The sequence below is a fragment of the Hemibagrus wyckioides genome, linkage group LG13, assembly GCF_019097595.1.
Source record: "Hemibagrus wyckioides isolate EC202008001 linkage group LG13, SWU_Hwy_1.0, whole genome shotgun sequence".
Taxonomy (NCBI): Eukaryota; Metazoa; Chordata; class Actinopteri; order Siluriformes; family Bagridae; genus Hemibagrus; species Hemibagrus wyckioides.
The window spans coordinates 26,816,436-26,840,059 of record NC_080722.1 but is presented as its reverse complement, the minus strand read 5'-3'; the positions used below and the strand labels follow the sequence as shown (position 1 = coordinate 26,840,059).

General features: G+C 39.0%; 1 protein-coding gene across 9 annotated transcripts in view; it reads left to right on the top strand.

Moving 5' to 3' along the window:
* Positions 1 to 22,663, top strand: part of exoc6 (exocyst complex component 6) — a 46,803-nt gene extending 24,140 nt beyond the window's left edge. For 4 of the 9 annotated variants that reach the window (XM_058405672.1, XM_058405678.1, XM_058405675.1 and 1 more), the window contains exons 12-24: positions 2,075 to 2,146; positions 2,293 to 2,390; positions 3,032 to 3,137; positions 3,284 to 3,393; positions 6,046 to 6,157; positions 6,268 to 6,402; positions 7,042 to 7,221; positions 7,917 to 7,946; positions 11,538 to 11,679; positions 15,221 to 15,294; positions 18,529 to 18,641; positions 18,816 to 18,827; positions 21,139 to 22,663. In XM_058405672.1, the coding sequence (XP_058261655.1) occupies positions 2,075 to 2,146; positions 2,293 to 2,390; positions 3,032 to 3,137; positions 3,284 to 3,393; positions 6,046 to 6,157; positions 6,268 to 6,402; positions 7,042 to 7,221; positions 7,917 to 7,946; positions 11,538 to 11,679; positions 15,221 to 15,294; positions 18,529 to 18,641; positions 18,816 to 18,827; positions 21,139 to 21,271 (1,317 nt within the window). In that variant the 3' untranslated portion in view covers positions 21,272 to 22,663. The remainder of the gene's footprint in view (positions 1 to 2,074; positions 2,147 to 2,292; positions 2,391 to 3,031; positions 3,138 to 3,283; positions 3,394 to 6,045; positions 6,158 to 6,267; positions 6,403 to 7,041; positions 7,222 to 7,916; positions 7,947 to 11,537; positions 11,680 to 15,220; positions 15,295 to 18,528; positions 18,642 to 18,815; positions 18,828 to 21,138) is intronic. The other 5 variants (XM_058405676.1, XM_058405681.1, XM_058405677.1 and 2 more) reach the window with 3 other exon arrangements.
* Positions 22,664 to 23,624: the final 961 nt, after the last annotated feature.

The window sequence follows — 23,624 nt, the reverse complement described above, 5'->3', positions numbered from 1 at the left end:
TCTGTATTCAGCGGTATCAAGACATTCAGGTATTAAAGCTCTCCGCATGAAGCACTGTTAAACTCCACAATTTCAGCAATCACAGAATGATGGATGCATTTTTTGCCATTGGCCATTATAATGGACTACAGCTGATAGGATTGGAGTTTTTTGTAAATAAATTGTATATAATAATGAGATCATATACATTATTCTCATACTGGTCATTTATACCTTTCTGATATGATTTTTGTCATTGGGGAGACTTTTTATTAATAACACCAAGCGGAGAAACTAACTGCATCAATAAGGTTGAAGCTGATATTATTTTTTTTTAAAAAGCTGTTGAAAAAAAGACACTGTCCCTGCTTGAAGAGACTACACTTTTAAGTGGAGGTCAGAAGAGGCCTGCTGATGTTGATCCACGATACTAGATGCAAGAATGAAAAGTTTTATTATTACCCCAAAAATTCCAGAGTAAAGTTTTGTTACGTTTCTGCGCATGTAACCAAACACACCTCCCTGAGAAGGTGTTGCTGAGACCTGACTGTGCTGAAGCCTTATAACACACGGTGTGTGTGTGTGTGTGTGTGTGTGTGTGTGTGTGTGTGTGTGTGTGTGAGAGATGAGTCAGAGAAAAGAGCTTCCATTCACAAACCCGGCTCTTGGTCACATCCCCCGGTTGGGTCAAACTCTGCGCACTGACAGGGGAGGGAGACAGCCTTGCTCTTATTCTGATGCTAATGGCTTTTAATGACTCATTAATACACTAGAGTACCAGTTAGCCATTTGGAGTGGGATATTGAATCTAACTTGGTGCAATAGTGCGTCATAATGCACGTTTACATATCAGGTGCCGATTTGACAGAAGATGCATCTCACTCAGCACCATAGGTCAGGCACCGGTGAAGACTCTGACACTAAAGGTTGGGCAGTGATGAGTTGGGATGATTTTCTGTTCTTTAAAGTACATTATTAAAATTACTTGTTATGGTGCGTCAAGCAAGATCATAGTCTAGTTAGTGTTATTTTTAATCAATAAACACATGAAAGTTGTTACCTTCAAACAGACTGTCTATAGAACATCAAATAAAGTTAAAGATCTAATGTAAGTAATCATTGGGGACCTACAAGAACCATATACACATATATTTTAGGGATTTTAGGGAGTGAATGTTCCAGTGCACTGGAAGGATTTTACGATTGATAATTCCCTGATCAGTAACATGACTACTGAGTTAGGGAGCTCACTGAGACACACAGTGCTGAAGGCAGAGCAGAACGACTTCATTCTGGAGGGAAAGTTAGAATGGATATAAACTTCACCAGTGTATATATGCATCGTATCACATTTTTGCAAATACTCCCATTTGTCTGTGGCAAAAGCACAAATGCTCTCTGGACTGTCTTTTTGAAAGCTTTTTGGACTCGTAGGCAGCAGGCCTATTATTCAATCACACACGATGATGAGCATAGTTAATGCTAATGTTCCAGCCTGTTAAATGCATTAATGAACTTATTTGAAATGCCCATGATGTCAGATGTATTTTTTGAGGCATGTTTTTTTTTTGAAACAGTACAATAGAAAATGTACAGTTAACTTGTAGTTAAGCCTAGAACTCCAGGTAGAAGTTAATGGAGGCAGAACTCAAGGCAGAAGTTGTGCTACTGTGTACTCTGTGCCAACACTGGAGACCCTTTACTGTCCAACAAATGTAAAATAAATATCTCCTTACAGAAAAGCTGTCAAAGGTTTTTATGCTTTGTAAAGTCCAGTGTGAGTGTGAATTCCATTTTGAGTCTGGTTCTCCTCAGGGTTTCATCCTGATATCGTCTCATATCAGGAGTTTTTTCTCAGACTGTCACCTCTGTTTATTAAGAATCCTTAAGGATTTTAAGGATTTAAAAATGAAATGTATTAATAAATTAAATAGTTCTTACAGTACTGTACAAATAGAATAGAATTGATTCTTATTGTACGGGGTCCCTGTGGATGAGCTGAACACAACTCATTTGAGTAACACTAGGGGAAGTTGAAGCAGAATCTTTAATGTTATATTTTGTTTCATACATTAATTTGTGTTTTTTGCCTCAGTCTTACTGCAGTGATCCTGACCTGGTCCTGGAGCTGAAGAACCTGATTGTTATATTTGCAGACACATTGCTGGTATTTCACACCTTATGTTCTCACGCTGCAAGGTTTCCTTACAGTTTGCACTGGTCACTCTGTGATATTGAATCTGTACACATGTTCCCTTCTGTGGTTTTCACAAGCTGGCTGTTTTTTTTTCCATCGTTGTGTTCATCGTGCAGAGTTACGGCTTCTCGGTGAACAGACTCTTCGACCTGTTGTTTGAGATTAGAGATCAGTACAACGAGACACTGCTGAAGAAGTGGGCGCTGGTGTTCAGGTAACAATGCAGCATTTCTGCTCTAGTCCTGTCCAGATGGGAAATGTCAAAATAACTTAAGTTATTTGAAATGTAGTTACATTTACAGCATTTGGCAGACGCACTTATCCGGAGATACTTACATTTATCTCATTTATACAGTTGAGTAATTTGGGGTCCTCGATCTTGCTCAGGGGCCCAACAGGGGCAGTTTGATGGGGCTCGGATTCAAGCTCACAACCTTCTGATCAATTAGCCTAACACCTTAGCCACTGAACTACCACTTCCCCAATATGTATCTATAACTAAATCATACACAAGACTGACCCGTGGGTGTTTAATGAAGGGGCAAAGACATGCCAAAATGTCAAAATTGTAATACTCGTTGACTGTAAAACATATTTCTTTGAAACTTTTTTCCAAAGACTAATTTGTAAGCTGGTTCCAGGAAAACTATTTTTAAATACATGTAAAGAATCTTTTCTAGATTTGCCACAATTCTTCATAAGATGAATTTTATTGAAAGTTGATTAATATCTGTATTTTTCCTTCACTGAATCTGATAATACATTTAAACAAACAAACAGTCCTGTCCAGATAAATGCTGCATCATGGAAATCTCATTTCTGTACCCTTTTGTTTGTTTCTTTTCTTTCTGGCAGAGAAATATTTGAGCTGGACAACTACAGCCCCATCCCTGTAGAAAACGAAGCAGAGTACAAGCTGGTGGTCAGTAGATTCCCCTTCCACGATGCTGAGATTGAAAAGGTTTGTTAGCCTCTCAGGTGGACACATCAGGATTTCTACAGTGTGATTCGAACATCTCTAATGACAAAACAGAATCTAAACAATAGTGTCATTTACCTCACGGTTTTAATGCAACTGCCGCGTTGTCTTGTGCTTCATTTCTGTAGCAACCATTTCCAAAGAAGCTGCCCATGTCCCAGTCAGTGCCTCAGATCTATATTCAGGTCAAAGAGTTCATCTATGCCAGTTTAAAGTTCTCTGAGTCACTGCATCGCAGGTTAGTGCCCATCATGATCATAACCATTATATCCCAGACACTTATACTGAAAACACACACAAACACACACACACACTGAATAATCCTGAGTGATATGCATTCAGAGTGTAAGGCTCAAATTAGGAGGATCTTTCATTATAGACTAAAAATACACTTTGATGCTTGAAATTGGAGTTCTCTCGAAAATAGAGAATTTTCAATATAGACAGCTGTTAGATAAGTATATGAAGAACTGAATGAAGGGCAGGTCACACTAGAGTCCGAGCAAAGTGCGGAACTTTGAGTTTGAGTTTCCAGTCTCCAGCATATGTATGTGTATGAATGGAGGTCAGTGGAAGTAATAGTGCTTGACCCCACCTTTAGTGTTAGAAACAAAAGATTTTGTAAACATCAGTTCATTCAACACGCACAACATCAGCTCACTAATGTAGCACACCACTGTGGAATGCTCCATTCCAGAAGCTTTGATTCATTTTATACAACAGCACGAAGATCTGTTCAAATATTTTATACTTTCTATAACAACAACTTACAAAGCAACTCGTCCATCACGTGTAGACATTTAGACAGATTTTTAAAAATGTGATTGATTACTGATGAGTTTTTGTGAGGAGGATTTTATTTAGCATTTGTGTAAGGAGTCTCCAGTTTCAGAGCGTAGTCAGCAGTCGAGGTAAAGCTGTAACAACGTCCTTGTGGTGTGCTGTAGCATGACAAACTGTATTTTTTTCTTTTGCTAACTGTAAGAGAGGGGAACAATTGTTTCTAGCTGTTATATTGTATGTGTAAGAGAAACTTGGAATGAAGCGAGAACAGGATGTTTCACAACATTTCATGTAAAAAATGAATAAAAACATGGTGGGGTGTTTTTTCAATAGATTAAAATAATCATTATTGGCAGATTACTCAGTTGTGAGAGGAACCATGCACTTTATAAAAGTGAATCAAACCAACACAGAGAATCATGGGTATTTCATATTCTCTGTGGTCTGTGCTATCATTTTTACATTCTTCTTTCATTCTTTTTCTTTTTTCTTTTTTCTTTTTCTTTTTGCATGGTTATGAATTAACATAGAAACTAGTGCACATTATAGTGAATAGGGTGTAGGGTTTTGGACACATACGATTTCCAAAGAACAGTAACAATTTAAGAGCTTATTAAAAAAGCTGAAGATATCTGTTCTGTGGAAAGTGAAAGCTTAACCCTGAGCTAATTGAGATATTTAGCCTCCGATTGCTTCCATTGCTAAACCAAATTGATCAAGATCTGATGCTTTAGCAATCAGGCCAATCTTCTGGGCAGGGTTTGAGCAGCAGCTTAGGTCTTTTGTCAGTCATCCTGTGGAGCGCTTATCTGAAATATGGGTAGAGAGAGTGACTTAAGTGACCCTCCATCAGAATCTGCATGGAAGCTCCATTCTGCACCACCTATACCCAGTCTGCCAATATTTGTTCTCTTTAAGCTTCATGGCATTTAATGAGGTGTTTTGCATGGCTGGTCCTGTGCGGGCCCAAACAGAGCGAGGGGTTGAGTAGCTCAAGTCTACATATGGCATTTTCATCAGCATCCATAACCATGGAGACTCCACATTTTCCCCTCATTACTTCCCCTCTTTTGGAATAGTGTTTATTTTTGATCCTGAACTTGAGTTTGTGTCCTGTTCTATAATCCATATTGGTGTCATCACTGACTGCTCTGGTTCCATGGCAAGAGAAGTAAAAAGTTGATGTATGTGGTGGAGTTATGCAAATGACTGCACATTTCACACTCCTCTCTAATTGTTTCTTTGTCATGTTAAGGGAGTGGTAATGAGTGGCCTCTGGACCTCTCTATTGACTGTTTGCTTACCTAAACCCCTCCCTCCCAATCAGCACCTCCACAAGCTGACACACACACACACTACCTGCTGATTATCTGCAAAATCAACACTCTAGCAGCGTCCTGTTAATACTCACACCTAGTTGCAGCTCCTGTGTTGGTTGACCGTAAAAGTGAGGCTTAGGTTAAAGCCTGCTATTTTTCTCAAACAGGACTCACTGGAAACATGAGGTTCTAGTAATACTTTATTTATCCTGCAACATGAACATGTTTGACAGACATAGCACTGACAACAGTGTGTTGTTCATCCGAACACTTCGTCTTTAGTGGCCTGAACCTATTCCTTATTAACCAGTTCATAATGGCAACAAAATGTTGATGCCATGAAATGGTTAGAATTTTGTCTAGTTGTTGAAATTAAACGTCACTCAAACGTAAACACACTTTTAAAATGAATTTGTCATTCCAAATCATTCACAAAGTAATAAAGTATGTTCAACACGATGCGTCCAACAGAAGTGTCCAACATTCACTTGGATGGTTCGGTTGAATAAATGCATCCTCCAGGTTTTTGAAGTGCACTTCTTCTTGTAATTGTCAGTGTGATCACACTACTCACACTATTTATACTACGAAATAGCACAGAATAGTGCATTATCGGGGATTTGGACATAATATTTTGTCATAGTATCTAACCTTATCCCTAGTGCCTTCACACAAGAATGATTTTTTTGATCTTAAACAGAAAGATCTTCTCTCTTGCCCTGTAAATGTAGTGTGTATTGAAGCTCTGTAAATGCAGCGCCTCTTAACTAGTTCCTCTTTCCTTTCAGCTCTACTGAGATCGACGACATGCTGCGTAAATCCACCAACCTGCTGCTGACGAGGACACTGAGCGGCTGCTTACAGAACCTCATCAGAAAGCCTCATATAGGACTCACTGAGGTCAAAATTTTACATAATTCATTTCTGCACTTAAAGCACATGCACGCTTAGAGAGAGGATGTGTGTAAACAAATGTAGCGTGATGGGGTTATGTGATTTATGTGTTGCAGTTGGTTCAGATCATCATCAATACCACCCACTTAGAACAAGCATGTAAATACTTGGAAGATTTCATCACCAACATTACCAATGTCTCTCCGGAAACCATCCACACCACAAGACTCTACGGTCTCTCCACATTTAAGGTCAGACACTTGGCAAGCCTGGTGTATAAATGCTGATGTTTTCTTCTCCATCAGTGTAAACAAGATAACATCTGAGATGTGTCCCAAATCAAAACAAGTGTGGAGTGTTGGACACTTCAAGCACTCAACAGCCAAATCTTTGCTTGCATAGTAAAAGGGGGGTGGAGCTACCAGTTACTGACACTGGATGAGAAAAAAATTTCAAGATGGCCAACAAAACTCTGGTGGACGAGACATCTTACAAATGGTATTTAAATTAGCTCACATTGTGTGATTTTTCTTCTTCATTTTAAAAATCCAGTGTATTCTTGTACCATTTGAGAGAATACTTCACTTCTACAATTCATACATACACGCTAAAGTACATAGCGCATAGTGTAAGTTTGTATTACATCATTTGGGACACAGCTCTTGAATAACTTGGATGTTACCATGACAGACACACACAGATGCTGCTCCAACACCAAACGGCGATTGATTTATTGATCTGTTCTACTCATGTGGCTTTTCATTCCTTAAACATGACAACTCTTTCTCAAAAGAAGCCAGTAAGAACTCTGGTCTAATTAAAGTAATCTTTATATTTAGTCTAATAGCTTAAAAATACAGACGTTCATGACATGGTACCTTTGTCTTCAGGATGCTAGACACGCAGCAGAAGGTGAGATCTACACCAAGCTCAACCAGAAGATTGATGAGTTCATCCAGCTGGCCGACTACGAGTGGAGCATGGTCGAGTCAGACGGCAGGGCCAGCGGCTATCTCATGGACCTCATCAACTTTCTGCGCAGCACTTTCCAGGTCTTCACACACCTGCCGGTGAGCCTCGTGAAGCACACAGCCTCTATCATGGAGTCGTGCTTGTGTGTGTGTGTGTGTTTCAGTTGTGCTTTTAAATGTTTGTTGAGCTAACAGATGTGTGTGTGTGTGTGAGAGAGAGAGAGAGAGAGAGAGAGAGAGAGAGAGATGGTCCTGTAGATCGTCATGTTGCCGTGTGTCTGTCAATTGGTTTGGACAGATGGTCCATCTGAAATCCCCCAAAAACAAAAAGAAAGAAATTAAATATAACAGTCTTTTTTATATCTGCCACAGCTCATATTAGGCACTGATGCTTACTAGTGCTAAACAGAACACTTTTCTAGCATTCTTGGTTATTTAGAACCATATCATCCACACAGTTAAAGCCTTTCATCGATATTTTAAAAGTAATACTGAACCTAAAGATCAGACCTGTAGTGAAGTAAATCTAGTGCTTGCCTGCTTTACACTCCAGCTCACCCCTGCTCTGAAAACTTTTACTTTGTCTCCTGTTTGATTTCTACTGCTTTTTGTTTTGTTTTGTTTTTATTTTACTCCAGGAATGTCCTCTCTCTCCTCCAAGTGACTGTAGCCTTTTATTTCTTTCTACCAGGCATGCTTGGTTATCAGACTTTTCTTTATCTGTCCATTTATTGTTGCCATACTTTCTTTCCCTGTCTGTGTTTTTTTTCTGTTTTTTTGGGGGTTCTGCTCAGAATAACACCAATGATCATGCTGCGATGTCGGTAAGTAAACACCCTCCTTACACCCCCAGCGGGGTAAAAAACAAACAAAACAAAACAAAAAAACCAAAAAGCGCATGCTCGTGTCCGCTGTGTGGACTCGCCTCTAGGCTTGCTTTGCTTCCTTCTCCACATTGTTGTACCAAAAACTGAACCAGATCGAATGTCATGCCTGTGAGATCTGTTTCCCCTGACTGTTTCATGTGGATGTCAGCGTCTGTTCAACACAGGACGGATTCTCACTTGAGATTCACGCACTGAGGTTTTCATTTCCAAAGCAGCCATCCTTTGTGTTTTCACTCCAAGTCTCAAGTAAGAATGCAGCCTGATCATTGAAAGCAGAATGAAATGCGTGGTCTGAAACGTCCCGTGATATGTGTCTTTAACCAAGTTTAAGCTTTACTCGCATCTTAGTAACAGTCTCTTTTGAAAAATTTGGATTAATTTATTCATTTGGTGTACAGGAAGGTCCAAAAGCCTGAGTCTGCTCCTCACTCTTTATTTCATCATTAATTCATGTGATGGACTGTCATCCCATTCCTGGTGTATTGCATGACCAGCACAGGCTCCAGATCCACTGGCCAGGATAACGTTTTTTTTTCCACTGGATCATTATTATGAAATAAAGTATCATCTCAACCTGAATGTCAGCTCTAGTCACACAACTTTAGTCACAGAACAAATAAATCATTGAGCTGAAACACGTTTGCACGAGTGTTTCAGAACCTAATGATACGTTCACACATGCAGCGATATCCTCTCCAGTCACTGTACTGTATCAAGTCACCATGAAGTAGGCATTTTAACCTACTACTGGTTGCCATAGTAATGTTTATCAGAGGGTGGAGCAGCTAGCATTCGAAATCATTTTCTTTCTGCTAATATGAAACATTCCAGAGGGAGATTTGGTGTTTGGATATAAAATTCAGCAGCATCATATCATCTGAGATAAAGCAGAAGCTGTGTGTGCTCTTTTCCATGGATCACGCTGTACTGCACCAAGCCCACATCATCTAATCCTTACCGCTCATGTCACTGAAAGTCTCCAGCTCACATTGTTAATGAATGCTCTCCGGTTGCTTTGCCACTGTCAGGCGCTGTGTTTGTGAATGTAGTGTAACGAGACATTATGCCTTAATGAGAGCAGTCTGTTACAATTTATCCCACGCTCTCACTAGCAGATGCGGCTCGTGATGCTTATTCTTTGTCTCTTGTGGGTCTCTATTTATAGCCTGCATCCAACTAAGTGTTTTGTTTAGTATATTAGATTTGAATGATATGTACCTCTACCTTTATAAGCGTATTGACAAAGCTGACTGTAAGAGCTACGTACACTCACTACAGGCCACGATGACCTCTAATACGTCCTTTCGTCATGATGTCTTTACACGTACTTAATGGGAAGTTTTCTTTATTTTCAAATTTTAGCATCAAACAGTAAATGGGAACAGAAAAGAATTAAAGTGATGTCTGGGGAACTGAAGGAATGTAAGACCACATGAGCCTTCATGTGTGGATTCGAATTTTCAGGAGTCGTTTAAGCCAAATATTTGGTTCCACCACATCATACTCCATTTGCAGAGAACTGAGACGACCTCGGCCGCTTGTTGTGCTGTTGCTTTCCTGCAGTTGCTGAAATCGTGTAGAGGATACATTGAAGGTGAATGATTAGCTGTCGCTTGATTGTGTGAACGTAGCAGGGCCGAGATCCAGTCCAAATGAAAGTAAGACCTGATCAAAATCGAGACCAAGAAACCATCAAACCCTTTCAAGACCAAACCTTTACTTCTGTTTCATATTTCATATATACCAGACCAGTTGTCTTGAGGTTTAATTAGAATCCTGTAGAATCATTCTGGACGGTAAATATAGACAAATAATTAGGTTATAAGGATATAGGTCACTAAAAAAGGAAGTCAAATATTATTATTATTATTTATTTATTTTTTTTTTTACAAATTGTCTTTGTGAGACAGAGACAAATCCAATTACAGAAAACAACATGAATTTGTATTAAAAAATTATGAGTCTAATTCAATTTGAGGAAAATTCTCATAGCTTTTCTAGAATTCATGTGTTTGAATCCAAGTGATGTCACAAACATCCATAATTGTCCTAAAGTGCATAACTGGCTTCGCTCTCCTTCCCCAATCATTTATTCATAAGCTCATGTGTATAGAGTACATAACAATTAGTGCAAGTCCATTCAGTATAATTAAAAAAAAAGAGCAGACTCACCTTTTTAACCCTGCTGTAAATGTGAACTAAATGTACACAGACCTTTTGAGTTTGGATTTCTCATTCTGCTCTCCGGCTTTTCCTCATACACTGCTTTGTAAAGCTGCCAGTATGTCAGCGTGTTGATGTTTTAGAGTGTCCTGTGATTTCGAGCATCGTTGTGTGACAAATTAGAGCAGAAGCAATGCTGCTGTATAGAAGAGTGTATTGTAGACAGCCCTTTGTGATGGAGTTAAGCTACGATCATATGACATGCAGTGATTTTATCTCTGTAAGTCTCCAGTCGCTGTACAGTGAAGTCGTGAGTAAGCATTCCTAATACTGGTTGCTGTAGTAATAATGTTTATCAGTGGGTGGAGCAAGAAGCAATCAAAATAAAAAATTTGCCATATGTGTGTAAAATTTAGCAGCATATACATGCATCGTTATCATAAGAGATGAACGAGAAGCAGTGTGTTCTCTTCTGCCTTTAATGACATTGGTAGTCACTTTACCTGTGCGCTCTATATTTGCATTAAGTTCAAGTTTTCCCAATTTTGCCTCATCACTGATGTGGACACACCCACATCTAGTTACAGTTGGTGTCGCTCATGTCGCAAGAAGTCACCAGCTCTCACTGATAATGAAAGGTCACAGATCGCTTTGTCTCTGCAAGTCGCTGTATGTGTGAACATTAGAGTTAGTCTCTAAAAAGGTCTCCTCAGTGTGTTCATTATTGTGGGCCGTTATATGTATATATATATATATATATATATATATATATATATATATATATATATATACAAATAACTCACACAAGTAACTTGCAATGACTCATTTCCAATGTTAAATGTCCACTTTATATTAGTATTTTGTATTGGCATGTGTGTTATGTTGTATGGTGTAGCAGCTAGTGCATGTGTGTGTGTGTGAGTGTGTGTGTGTGTGTGTGTGTGAGTGTACTGAAAAGGGTTGGTTAATCCTGCCCTCTGTGTAATCCTGCTCATTATGAGCCATGTCTACCTGCATGATCAATCATTATCGGTATGTGATTTAATGCTGTGCGTGTGTGTGTGTGTGTGTGTGTGTGTGTTCGCACAGAGCTGTAGACATTACATTTAAATTTAATTTTGTTGTGTTGATATTTTTGAGTTTTAAGTTTATGAACTTAAGGTAACTAAATGTGGGTCATTTTCTCATTCACTTACACTGTAATGCACACATAATACATATATAACGCACACATATTAGGACAATTCTAACTCCTATCAGGTCATCATACGGATAAAGTGACACAGTGAAGAGAATGGTAACACAGCATGGCTTGACGTCATCTCTGCTGTCTTTCTGCGTGTTTGTGTGTATGCTTGTGTGTAGGGGAAAGTTGCTCAGACGGCCTGCATGTCGGCCTGCAAGCACCTTGCCACCTCCATGATGCAGATGCTTCTGGACACAGAACTCAAGCAAGTCAGCATGGGGGCCATCCAGCAGTTCAACCTGGACGTCATCCAGTGTGAATGTGAGTACTGCGTCACTATAAGAATCGCTAACAAGGTTCACCATCGTTCTGATTGCTCAGGAATTGCACGTTTATCCTTCACTCCTTCACTGGGTGATGCACGTGAGATACAAGAGAATACAGCTGTGGTGGTGTTTAATATTCCAGTCGTGTTCCCTTTGTGTTGCTCTCAGCAGTAGGGTTAATTAGTCTCACTCCCCCTGCTGTTAAACAGAATCTAATAGTGCTTCTCAAACAGAACAAATCCATACCCAGGGCTTTCTGTATCCTGACTGGACGTGTATTTCCTGATTTTCTGTCATATTACTCCCCTTTAATGTAGAAGGAGTTTATCTGGAGGCTGTCATATTTTAGTGAACATACTAAGGAACTTTGCCTTAAGGCTGCCATTGCACCAAAACACCTCCAAGTATGCCAGTACTTTAATCTTAAATCAAAATACAGAGTGTGTTATATGTTTGTTATATGTTTGTACTTTAAGCCAAATGACCATAAGCCAAAAAACCCAAGGTGTGCAGATGTAGCTGAATTTCAAATGTCTTTCTGCATTATGCATGAGAGCATTAGATAGGGTTTATATTATATTCTAGCTAGGGTGCAAATAAAGTATAGAAGCAATTTGGGATTTGTCCCAACTAAAAGATGGCAGAAATGTATTACAGCACTCCTGCTTTGCAGGCAACAGTAAATATTATTGTGGGTAAATGGGTTACATGAATCATATTTTGACTCTCAAATCTGCCTCTTCACTAAAGAATAAAATAGTCTGCTGAAGATATTGTGCTGCTAGAAAGCCATTTTAGATGTAATCTGTGTGACTGCATTTGATCAACACAGCAATCTTCAATGTATTTACCTCCACCCTGTCTGTCCTGGCTTGGCTCATGTGGCACCTAGGTAAAAAATAATACCAGGGATTATGGGTAATATGTCAAGCCACTTCATGGAAATCCATTATAACAGATACTGACCTGAAGTCTGTCCAGTTACTAAAGGATTTACTACTTTCATGATCCATGAAAATAAGAATATTTCCTGTAAATAAGGGTCATTTCTCTAAATGCAGTATAAAATGTTCTTGGGTTAAATTACAGACAGAGGAATTTTCCACTGAAAAAGCCTTGTAGTCTGAGAATTAGATTTAATCTTTGTCTGGAATGCTATCTTTAGATATCTGGAAAATTTGGTAAAAGTGTATAGAGGAGCTGTGTGGATTTGACCACATTCTCAGTTTTTAATTGATTTTATCCTGTTGCCATTACCAGACGTTTTGGTTTTTCTCACCCAAAAGACTGCTTTTTTTTTTTCCAGTAGGTCATTCACTGTGACGCCTTTGCTCCATTTCATACACCACTGTGCTTCTTATTGGGTTTTGCCCGGACGCCATAATTACCGCTTTGAGAAACACGTCTAAAATAAACAAATCCACATCTAAGGCACGTAGCACATTCTGAAAGCTCTCGTTTTCCTTTTATAGGGAAAACGGTTCAAGGACACGATTGAGTTTTAAAGACCATTTTCTCACATCTTACTCACAGCTTTTTGGTATTTCGTCTTCCTGAATATGGCATGTCCTCATTTTGGTGCGCTTCATTTACTTCATTTTTTCTCTCTATGAGATTTTTAGCACTAAGCCACATCCTTGTCATATTTTCTTCAACTTTCTATCAGACAGATGGCTTGGTGTTGGCTTTTCTTTTATATACTGTGTACATCAGTATATAAAAGAAAAGCCAACACCAAGCCATCTGTCTGATAGAAAGTTGAAGAAAATATGACAAGGATGTGGCTTAGTGCTAAAAATCTCATAGAGAGAAATCCCAATTAAAGTCTGTGCTCTATTTGTGTGTAAAATCAACTGTGACATGATGTTTTCATCTTTTTATTGTCCTCAGCTTGGTTTCTCTAAAAATGCTATAATTTTTTAGTAATTAAAATTCCAATTGTATTTGTCACATACACAATCATACACAGTACGACATTTAGTGAAATGCTTTAATAAGTGACTCTCTACCTTGCTGGTCTTTAACCATTCCCTGGTCCATTCCCTCATAAAGCACAACATGCACACAATCCTCCGTCAGCTGATGCATCTGACACTGAGTTTTTTCTCAGTGATATTCTTTATCTGGTGAACTAGCATGAGGGTATGTTTTCGGATTGCTCTGAATAAGTGCATCTTTAATAAGATAAATGCAATACAAAATTTAGACTCAACATTATATTGCATAAAAGAAAGTGCAGCAATCCATGGTGATTATATCTATGATCTGAAGTCAAAGTTTACATTACTTAATCTTCCTAAATTTACACATATTCAGGATCATGAGTAGGATACAGAGTTTTCTGAAATTATGGGATTGTCATGATTACCAATGTTCTTGGGTAAACATGCCTAAGAACAATTGGGATAAAAATGAGTTCTAGTTCTTCTTCACTAGATGAATGAGGCCCACAGTTATAGTGTTTGTCGTTGCGGTTCAGACTCTGACATGGTTATAAAGTACAAATGCATATTAAATATACTGTATGTGAATAAAGAGCTGTATCAGAATGTAAGACAGGTACATGCACAGCCATTGTCTCTTCGCTCTCCTAAACTCTCTCTGAAAGTCTATCTACTGTTTGTAATGTGGCTGAGGAAACTACAGAAACTTATTCTTGCATATGTCCTGCTTGTTGTAAAACTAGAGCACATATTGCCACAGCATTGCTGAGAGCTCGTTTCTTGTTCTAACTGTTTTTTGAGTGTTGATATTAGAAAAAGGGGCACATGGTCTATTGATTCCACAAGAATTGTGGAGATTGTGGTCTTGGTGAATAAAAGTAGAGACTGAGCTTATACTTATTCCCATTCTGTGAATGCAATTCAGTGACCTTGTGCACACTGATTCTTTCTTTCACTAGAACAGTTGGCTTATCATGTAGCTAATATAAAAGTTGGTCATATGTCCACATTTACATTAAGGGTGCATATTATAGTGCTGCTTTAATGCAGAACCCGACATACAGAAAAACGCAGTTAAACAGACACATGGAGGACAAAGAGGGAGAGCATAGTACCCTGTGTGCCTTGGCCATTCGACCGTTTGTATTCTACATCACTGTCACAGGTAGAGAAATGTGGGTTGTGTGTGGTGTTTGTAGCTGCCCCTGTACAGCCCTGAAGCTGGTATGATGGGGTGAATCAGAGTTCATTGTGGGTTTCAGCAGCACAGGGAATACCTGCGGCCTCTCGCTGGCTGTGAATTGAGAACAGGGAGAGTCTCATCGTTTCACAACCCAGTTTAATTCACCGGTGGTTCAGCTTCCATCAGGCAAAACACTGGGACATTTTAATACCTGTCTCCTCTGACAAAGAGTTTATCTCTTGCTCTGACTCTGTGGAATAAGTACCTGCCTACAGCTTCATCATGTGGTAACTGTATGTTAAGGAAACAATAAGAATTCAAATAATATTAAACAGTTGCTTGTCAAATTCAAAATGGACTCATTGAGTACTGAGAATGATTATGTTTTATTATTCTTGCTATCATTGCAGTATTTGCCAGTTCGGAGCCTGTGCCGGGATTCCAGGGGGACACGCTACAGCTGGCGTTCATTGACCTTCGACAGGTAAGCACCAGAGCTCAGCAGCCCAGCGTCAGAAACTGATACAGAAGCTACAGAAGAAGCTCCAGACATGGAAAGCTCAGTGATTTCCACCTTAACTGTAGTCATTAGGCTATTCTGTCATCTGCATTATGTTTAATAATATTACGTGCTGGATCTTGTAATACGTGTCTGTGGTGATTGTTGCTGGTGGTAAACACTAATTTGGTTGTAATGGGGTAGGTAATTGTTCACAGTCTGCAGAGTTTGTACCATTTTCTTTTGTTTTAAAGACAATACTATGAAGAATGATGGTTTTTCTTTTTCACAACAACTGGAACCCTGAACTTATACCAAGAGTAGATGTTAAAAGCTATTAGTTGTTTAAACATTCAATCTAACAGAGCACACCTGGGCAACAAAAACACTGGTCAGTCATGTGTTCCAATATGATTATGATTAATTAAAAATGGGTGGGTTCAAGAAGAATGTGTAATGTTTTAGAGTGTTTAACACTAGATGTCAACATCAGAGAATGAAAGCTGAAGTTCGGATTGATCGCCTCATTTATCGCAAATTCCACACATCTGTGTAAATTAAGAACAAAGATTCTGATGTTGATATAAGTTTTGTCTTGTAGAACTTCGTGTCCTCTTGCATTAAGCACATGGCGTAAAGGAAACTGGAGAATTAAGGCGAGCTTCTTTCCTTCGAGCTTCGTTCTCCGTCATCTGATGATCATGGACAGTTTCATACTTGTACATACACTTTCCCCTTTCTTGTCTTTTATCTTTTGTCTTTTAACATTTATCTTCTCAGCAATGAACAATTACATATAATTTAAAGAGGCAGGGAACGGCCATAATGTTGGAAAGTATGATGTGGAAACAGGGAAATCCTTCTAGCCAGTGATGAGTGATGAAGGCATTCCTTAGACTGGCTCAAATATCAGAAGGATTTTTGTTCTTCTGATTTTGGTTGAAGCAGAGAGAGCAGTCAGAGTGAGATCTCTGGACAGGGTCAAGCGCCTTGCTCTCAGATGAGGAGAAAATGAAAGCGGCACTGGTCATGCTTTACTGCCTCACCCTGCCCTTCACTCTAAGGGTAACTTCTCATTCAGTCCACGCCACTCACACAAGCATCTCCCTGTCCACAGATCCACTGAGAAGCCTGTGCTGTCTGTGGGGGAGATACTTGGGTATCAGTTTTGACAAGGGCCACAGGCAGCAGCTAAGATGGATCCGCTGGAATTGGCCTGTTTGAGAACAAACTGACCCCGAATGCAGAGGTCACAATGTCACTGCCAATCATCTAATCCCTAATGGACACGCTTGTTTACTCTGGGCTGTTTAAAAACGATTTTTAAGCCTCTGTTATCTGTAACTCGAGCTGTTGAGAGCTTCAAAACATTATTTTTACCCAAGAAACACACATTTCTGTTTTCACTACAGCTGTTGTTTTATAGGCAGATCTGAACTGGCCACAACATTCTGTTTCCACTGTCTCAGTGTTATCTTGGGTGTTTGTTTCACTGTTTATTCCTGCAATACCATGTCAGGAAAAATTGTAGCACATTTTCCCAAAAAATAAATGCTTCTCTGTTGTTATGAAACGGTTACGTTACATATTGAGTAGTTTTCACACAGTCTGGCTGTCTCGCCTCGTAAACTCCGAAATTCAGCAGAAATATTGGATGTTCCCCAAGATGCTCAGAACAAACTGACAGTCAGTGTCCTTCTAAAACCTCAAAATCATTTTAAGGTAGTTGAAGCTCACACCAAAGTTTGACTAGATTTATTTATTTGTCTTTCCACAGTACTGTGTCTGAACTCTGAACTCCAACTTTGCGTGTGAAGAATCTGAGCAATTTCTCGTACATGCAGATTAAAAGCCCTAGATCTCATGATTTATGCTGTTTGTTACTTCATCTGTAATCTTATGATCTTTAATTTCAGTTTTAATTAAAATGCCCCAAGGGAAGCACATTGCTAGCAAATGCTGTTACAGAAACGTGTTGATCAGGTTTGAACAAAAACAATATCTTCAGATACAAGATGATACTGATCAAGCAGGTTTTTTTTTTTAAATGAGCGGAATGAGAAAAAACACTAATAAAGAAAGCTAATACACTAATAAACACTAATAATGAAAGTGAGTCCCTGCTGGCCCAGTGTCAGGATCCTGTGCTCTCACTGCTGAGGCCATGAAAGGGTGGACTTGGACGCGATGCGGACGCACCTACAGATTCTGACAGGTTGAGTGTTGCTCAGGCAGATTTCTCTGCTTTAGTGAATGTCGTCAATAGATGAAACGCTAGGTAGAAGATTGACATCAGCCCAAATGAATGATGGATGTGAGTCAGAGTTTTGGTGCGATAATCTGAATTAGAATCCAAATCAGAATAACTTTTATAGACAGGTACATATACTGGGAATTTGTCTTGGTGAACTGGTGCATAGTAATGAAGAAAAGCATGAATAGAAAGAAATTGTGTAAACTTTTGCACTAAGCTATAGCTATTATTCCTGGTATGTTTGACTCGGTAGTAGAAAAAGAACGACACAGCTGTACAGGTATTATTTGGGCTTACTTTGCTCAGCATCATTACTATAACAAGCTTCATGTCCTGGAATCTGCACACATTTCCAAACACCCAGAGACTCTCTCCCACAGTCCCACCCTGGTGTTCTGTATCATTTAGCTATAACGCAGCCCAGCAGGAGCTGCAAACAGCACTACATGACGCTCTGGCATCCCCAGTACGGAGCACATAGCGGGTGTGAAATGGAATTAGCTCTAAACTTGACCCTCTGTAATGAACGAGTTGGCCAGCAATCATCCCCCTTTTGCTTTATAGGCATTAACATGCATTGTGTTTAAGCTGTGGTGAGAGACTGCGAGAGACTTCTCAGTGTGTCTCAGACCTGCTTTCACAATCGGAGGTGTGAAGTGGTAGGAAGGCATGTACCCGAGTGTGACTGCAGGCCAGAGCAGAAATGGGATTAATCCCTATGCAGGTTATCCAGAGGTCACCAAGGGATTGCTCTTCCTTTTGCATTTTGAATGGTAGATCCAGGCTTCTTCACAAGTAACCCCTGCAGGCAGCTCAAATACCCCACCTCCCCCACGCTCAACCTTCACATTTCCAGCGAATTAAAGATCACCACCAATTCTGGTTTATTGTCTTTGTGTAAATGAACTTGTTTACTTCTGTCATCACCACACTGTATTATAATTATCTCTCTGTTTGTATTGCAGCTGCTAGACTTGTTCATGGTGTGGGATTGGTCCACTTACCTAGCAGACTACGGACAGCCCACCTCGAAGTATCTGCGGGTCAACCCGTCCACTGCACTTGCACTCTTGGAGAAGTCAGTATTCCTCTTGCACATCTTTTATTTCATTACTTGATGCTCATCTGTTTATCCTGTTTGTCTTAAAGAAGATTCTGTTCCTGTGTTGATGTGAAGTAAAGATTACTGGTGTTGTTTCCACCAGCACCTAATATGCAACTTTATTTCTCTTTGAACGCTAACACGCGACAGAGTCAACCGAGGGTAGGTAGTACCAGTTTCACACCATTCCCACTTGCAGTGTACTGGTTAAACTCATCTCCATATAAAATCCATTACTCTACAGAGCTCTCAATTCACAACTGTGTTTAACTGACCAGAAGGTTTTGATTTATTTTCTATAGCAGCATGCCTCTAGTTGTGATACATTATTATTTCTGTAGCTTACACAAGGGCGTGTATGAATTATGATCCAGACCAGCTGATTCTTAAAACGCATCATTTAGCATTTATGGAAGGAGTCTCCAGTGTCAGGACCTATCAGTGACATGGTCTGACACAGAACAGGGCTTTTCACACCTGAAATCGTGACCCGCTGGGTGAATGTAAACTCCGGGTAAACACAATCCTTGACCGTTCACACTGCTCATCCTTTACTCAGAGTTAACAGTGAATCCTGTCTCTTCATAATCTGACCTTTCACACTGTACATTTCTAAACCCTGTCTTAATGTTCTTATTTGCCTATTTGCATCAACAGCTGTGATTGGATAGATACAGCATGCATCCGTTCCATTTCCGAGAGTTCTGTTTTCTTTTTTTTTTGCTGTGTATGTCATGTAATTGACCAGACCTTCATTGACCTCCAGGTTCCGCTAAGTTTTCAGTAGGTTCCTTAAACACTTTGATATTTGTGACTGGCACCCAGTTTGTCTTGAACACACTTTCTGAGCATCTGTAAAAGTAAAACTGTCTCCCCTTCGCTCCAAATGACGTGTTTTCCGTCGCTGTTTGACATCAGACAGTGTTTATTAAAGACGCTTTAAACTGCTATGACACCAGGATAAAACTGGATAAAACATCAGAATCAAAGTCGGAATATTTTCCTCTTCCGGGAAGTTGTAATTGCTCACAATTACAATCTATAAATAAAATAAGTCAAATAACGTATAAGAATTAAAATATACATAGTAAGTTAAAAGTGTAAGTGCTGTACAGTGAATGAATGTCCAATGTTATTGAAATACACTGTTCGAAACAGAAGGCAGAAAACTGGCAGACTTTAATAATTTAAAGTTCTACAAGTTATTGCTGAAAAATTATCGCACTAAATAAATTACCCTAAATATGAACATTATTTAAATGTGGCATAAAAAATCTAAAACTATATCAAGAACCAAGTGTCTCAGAGGGAGGAGTTATCTAGTTTGATGCAAAGTATCTTAAAATAAATAACTAAAAACGTTAACATTGGCAAAATGCTGTGGTGTCAGAAGAATAAACTACCTTTTAAATATTGGGACATGCAGTTCTAGACAAATGATCACATTCCACCAATCTGTGTGATGTTTTATTCATTACTTCCTTGAGCTGTCGGAGCAGCACTTAATAGCTTTCCATAAACACTGAAACTCACCGAATTCACCTCACTGTTCACGTTAACAAAGCATTAGGATTAAGGAGAGAGGGTTTTTTTTTAATCTCTTAATCACTCCATGGTCCATCTTCACACTGTAACTACAGAGGAACCAAGGAAACGACACGCTCGTGTCAGCTACACTGCAGAAAAAGCAAGTGAAAATATCTTGAATATAGCCAAAGGTGTCTAGTAATTTCTATTATAAGATTACAATAAATCTAAAAAAACATTCTTAGAAAGATTAATGTTTCATTTGTATTAATGCCAAGCTAGAAATAGTTCTTGTTTTATTGGCAGATTATTTAGATATTTAGCCAAGAGATCAAGACCTGGTAAAGTTTTCATGAGAAGGAAAAAAATGTCTAGATGTAGTTTTAATGTAGTCGCCAGAGGAGATCGTCCGAATTGCAGGTTTTGATTTTAGCACAGGTTTTATACTGGGTGCCCTTCCTGTCGCAAACCCTCTCTTTTATCCAGGCTTGAGTTTAACCCCAACACTGAGAACTAAGCCCGATGCTGAGAATTAACCCCATCACTGAGAATTAACCCTGACATTGAAAATTAACCCTGAAACTGAGAATTAACCCCGACACTGAGAGTTAACCCCAACATTGTGAGTTAACCCCAACATTGTGAGTTAACCCCTCAGTGGCTGTGTTGGTTCCCCGTCCAGGAATCGAACCACAGGCCACGGCAGTGAAAGCACAGGATCCTGCCTCTGGGCCCCCAAGGGAGTTAACCAGCCGTAGCTTTAATAATCGTACATAATAATTTGGTTAAGTGTAATCACTTAACAGGAAATAAAGAAAATAGATATCATATACATTATTCAAGATCTTCTCACTTATGAAAATTGTCATTGTTTGCAGTTTAACCACAACACAAACTTATTAAAGTTTACACACAGTCTAATCCTCCTTTTGTGTTTTTTTCCCAGGATGAAGGACACGAGCAAAAAGAATAATATCTTTTCCCAGTTCCGAAAGAACGACCGCGACAAGCAGAAGCTGATCGAGACGGTGGTGAAGCAGCTGAGGAGCTTGGTGAACGGCATGTCACAGCACTCCTAGATCATCCTCTTATCCTGCACATCCTGAATCCCACTCTCTGCGCTCATGACAGTGTGAGAGCATGGTGCAGAAGTGAGACCAACTTTAAGACTCCCTCGACTACGACGGCTCCCGTTCCACCGAACCTGAGCGACGCTCGTGCGTGTTTACAGTACGGGTTCGGTTTGACGCAGTGGGAGATGTTTTGGCAGAGGGTCCCGGGGATGAAAAAACGTCTCCCTCTGCATCAAACTCAATCAGTACTGTAAAGACGTGGATTAAAAAATAATAAATAAATACATCAACAACAATGAAGGGGGCGGTTTAGCAAAATGCAAACAATTAAGCAGTTATTTCTTCTTTTAATATTTTTTAAAGGCCAAGGGTTATGTTTTGTATATTGTGAAAGTGATCATACGGCTACTCTGGAGCGCCGACGTGGGAACGGTGAATGATGACGTCCTCATGTGAGACAGATGTTCATGCCAAGATCTGTGAGAAGTCCTGTGCGTGAAGTTTTTAGTGTAAATATTTTCAATTCTATTTAACACTACTATAAAAATCATGCTTCCCACACATCTGAAGTGAATCGATTCGGCTCAGATCATTTCAGTTTGTGACATTGGGGAAAAAACTTTGCATTAATGTTTTTGGGTTTTTTTATTTTTATTTAAGGCTGAAGATGTAATTTAATAATCTTTGTTCTTTATTCTAAACCATTTTTTCATGTAAGGGAATAATGGTCTTCAGCTGTAAACTACATTTCATCATGTACAAAACAGTTGCTTGTGTCTGAAATGCTCTGTGGAATTCTATTTTTATTTAATTTTTATTTCCTCAGGGTGAAATGAAAGCTTTTTATTTTATTTTATTTCTTTAGTTTGGACGCTTTCGAAGCGCACACTAAAGCGAAAGAAAGCGAGCAATAACTGGTCTGAATGCAGCCTCTGAAGCCACGCTGCATTTCTTCATGACTTTAAGTTGCTCTTGGTCTTTCTGCAGACTTTGCACCAAATATTACTTAAATTATTTACATGTGTATATGTAAGTTATTTACATATATATGTGTATATATGTATGTATGCTTTTGAAATTAAAATGCCATTGTACAAACCACAAAATTCTTTACAGCACTGAGTGGGCTTGAGGGGATGGGCTCGATCCTGTCCTTAAACATGAAATTGTAAAATAATAATGATGATAATTTTATGTGATGCCACATGTTCAGTTTTTCCTCCAGTTTCTTATAGCTGAACAGTACTAGTTATATTCTTCCCCTTCTTACTGAACGCAGAAGATAGCAGCCTGCTGGTGAGCTGCATTATCTCTCACACAGTGAGAACTCCCACAAGCATCACTTTTTCCCAGAATGCATTTGTTTTTGTCTGCTTTAATAAAATGTGATCAACCAAATACTGTCATCTACTTTTTTCCACAAAGACATTGTGTATTACTGATAAATGGTTGAAAATGCAGATACATCATTAATATATGAACAGGCATCAGTTCTTCTGAACATGAAGGTCAGAATATTAAACAGATACTGTACACTTAGAGCTATGTACATTTGACAGACAAGTGAAACTGAAAATGTGCGAGTCTTTAACCTCCTTCACGAATAAAGTGAAGGAAACAGGCTGAAAAATCACACTTTTTATATACAATTTACTGCAAAACTGTTCAGTCATTCGAACCATTCTAGATTTTATGTTGCCTGCTGTCTCATGGACTGAGGAGTGTCCATGGTGTTATAAATCTACATAAAACATCTCATAATGTGGATTCAAGGAGAAATGTAAATATTGAGTGTATACATTTTCACCTTCATTGCTGTAAATAGAATGAAGAACAGAGTTCGCCTAGAATTAACGTCTCACATGATCTCAGTATAAATATACCTGTTCCTGGGAGAGAACGTTTTTTTAGAGAACTTACCTAAACAAACACATCATGAAGACCAAGGAGCCATCAAACAACTTTCTGGAAAAAGATGTAGAAATGTAGAAAATAAAAATATAAATAAGTAAACAAATAAACAAATCATTCACCTATCACAAACTTTGAACATCCTGCACGTCAACATTAAATATCCATTAAATATAAATAAAAAATATAACCTGCAACCCTAAGTGCCTAGAGGAGGGTGTCAGTGACAATAAAAAGGGAAACCAAGTGCAATATGAGAACCAGAGAAGAAGCCAAAGATAATGCTTAACACAATGCTACCACCACCCTGCTTCACTCTGCAGATGATGTTCTCCTGCATAGCACATCAATGCAGCTTATTGTGTCCACTGCGGTGTGTTTTGGTGCAGTCACTGGAACTTTTAACAGAAATATTAAACAATTATCAATATTGCATACACATCTGAAG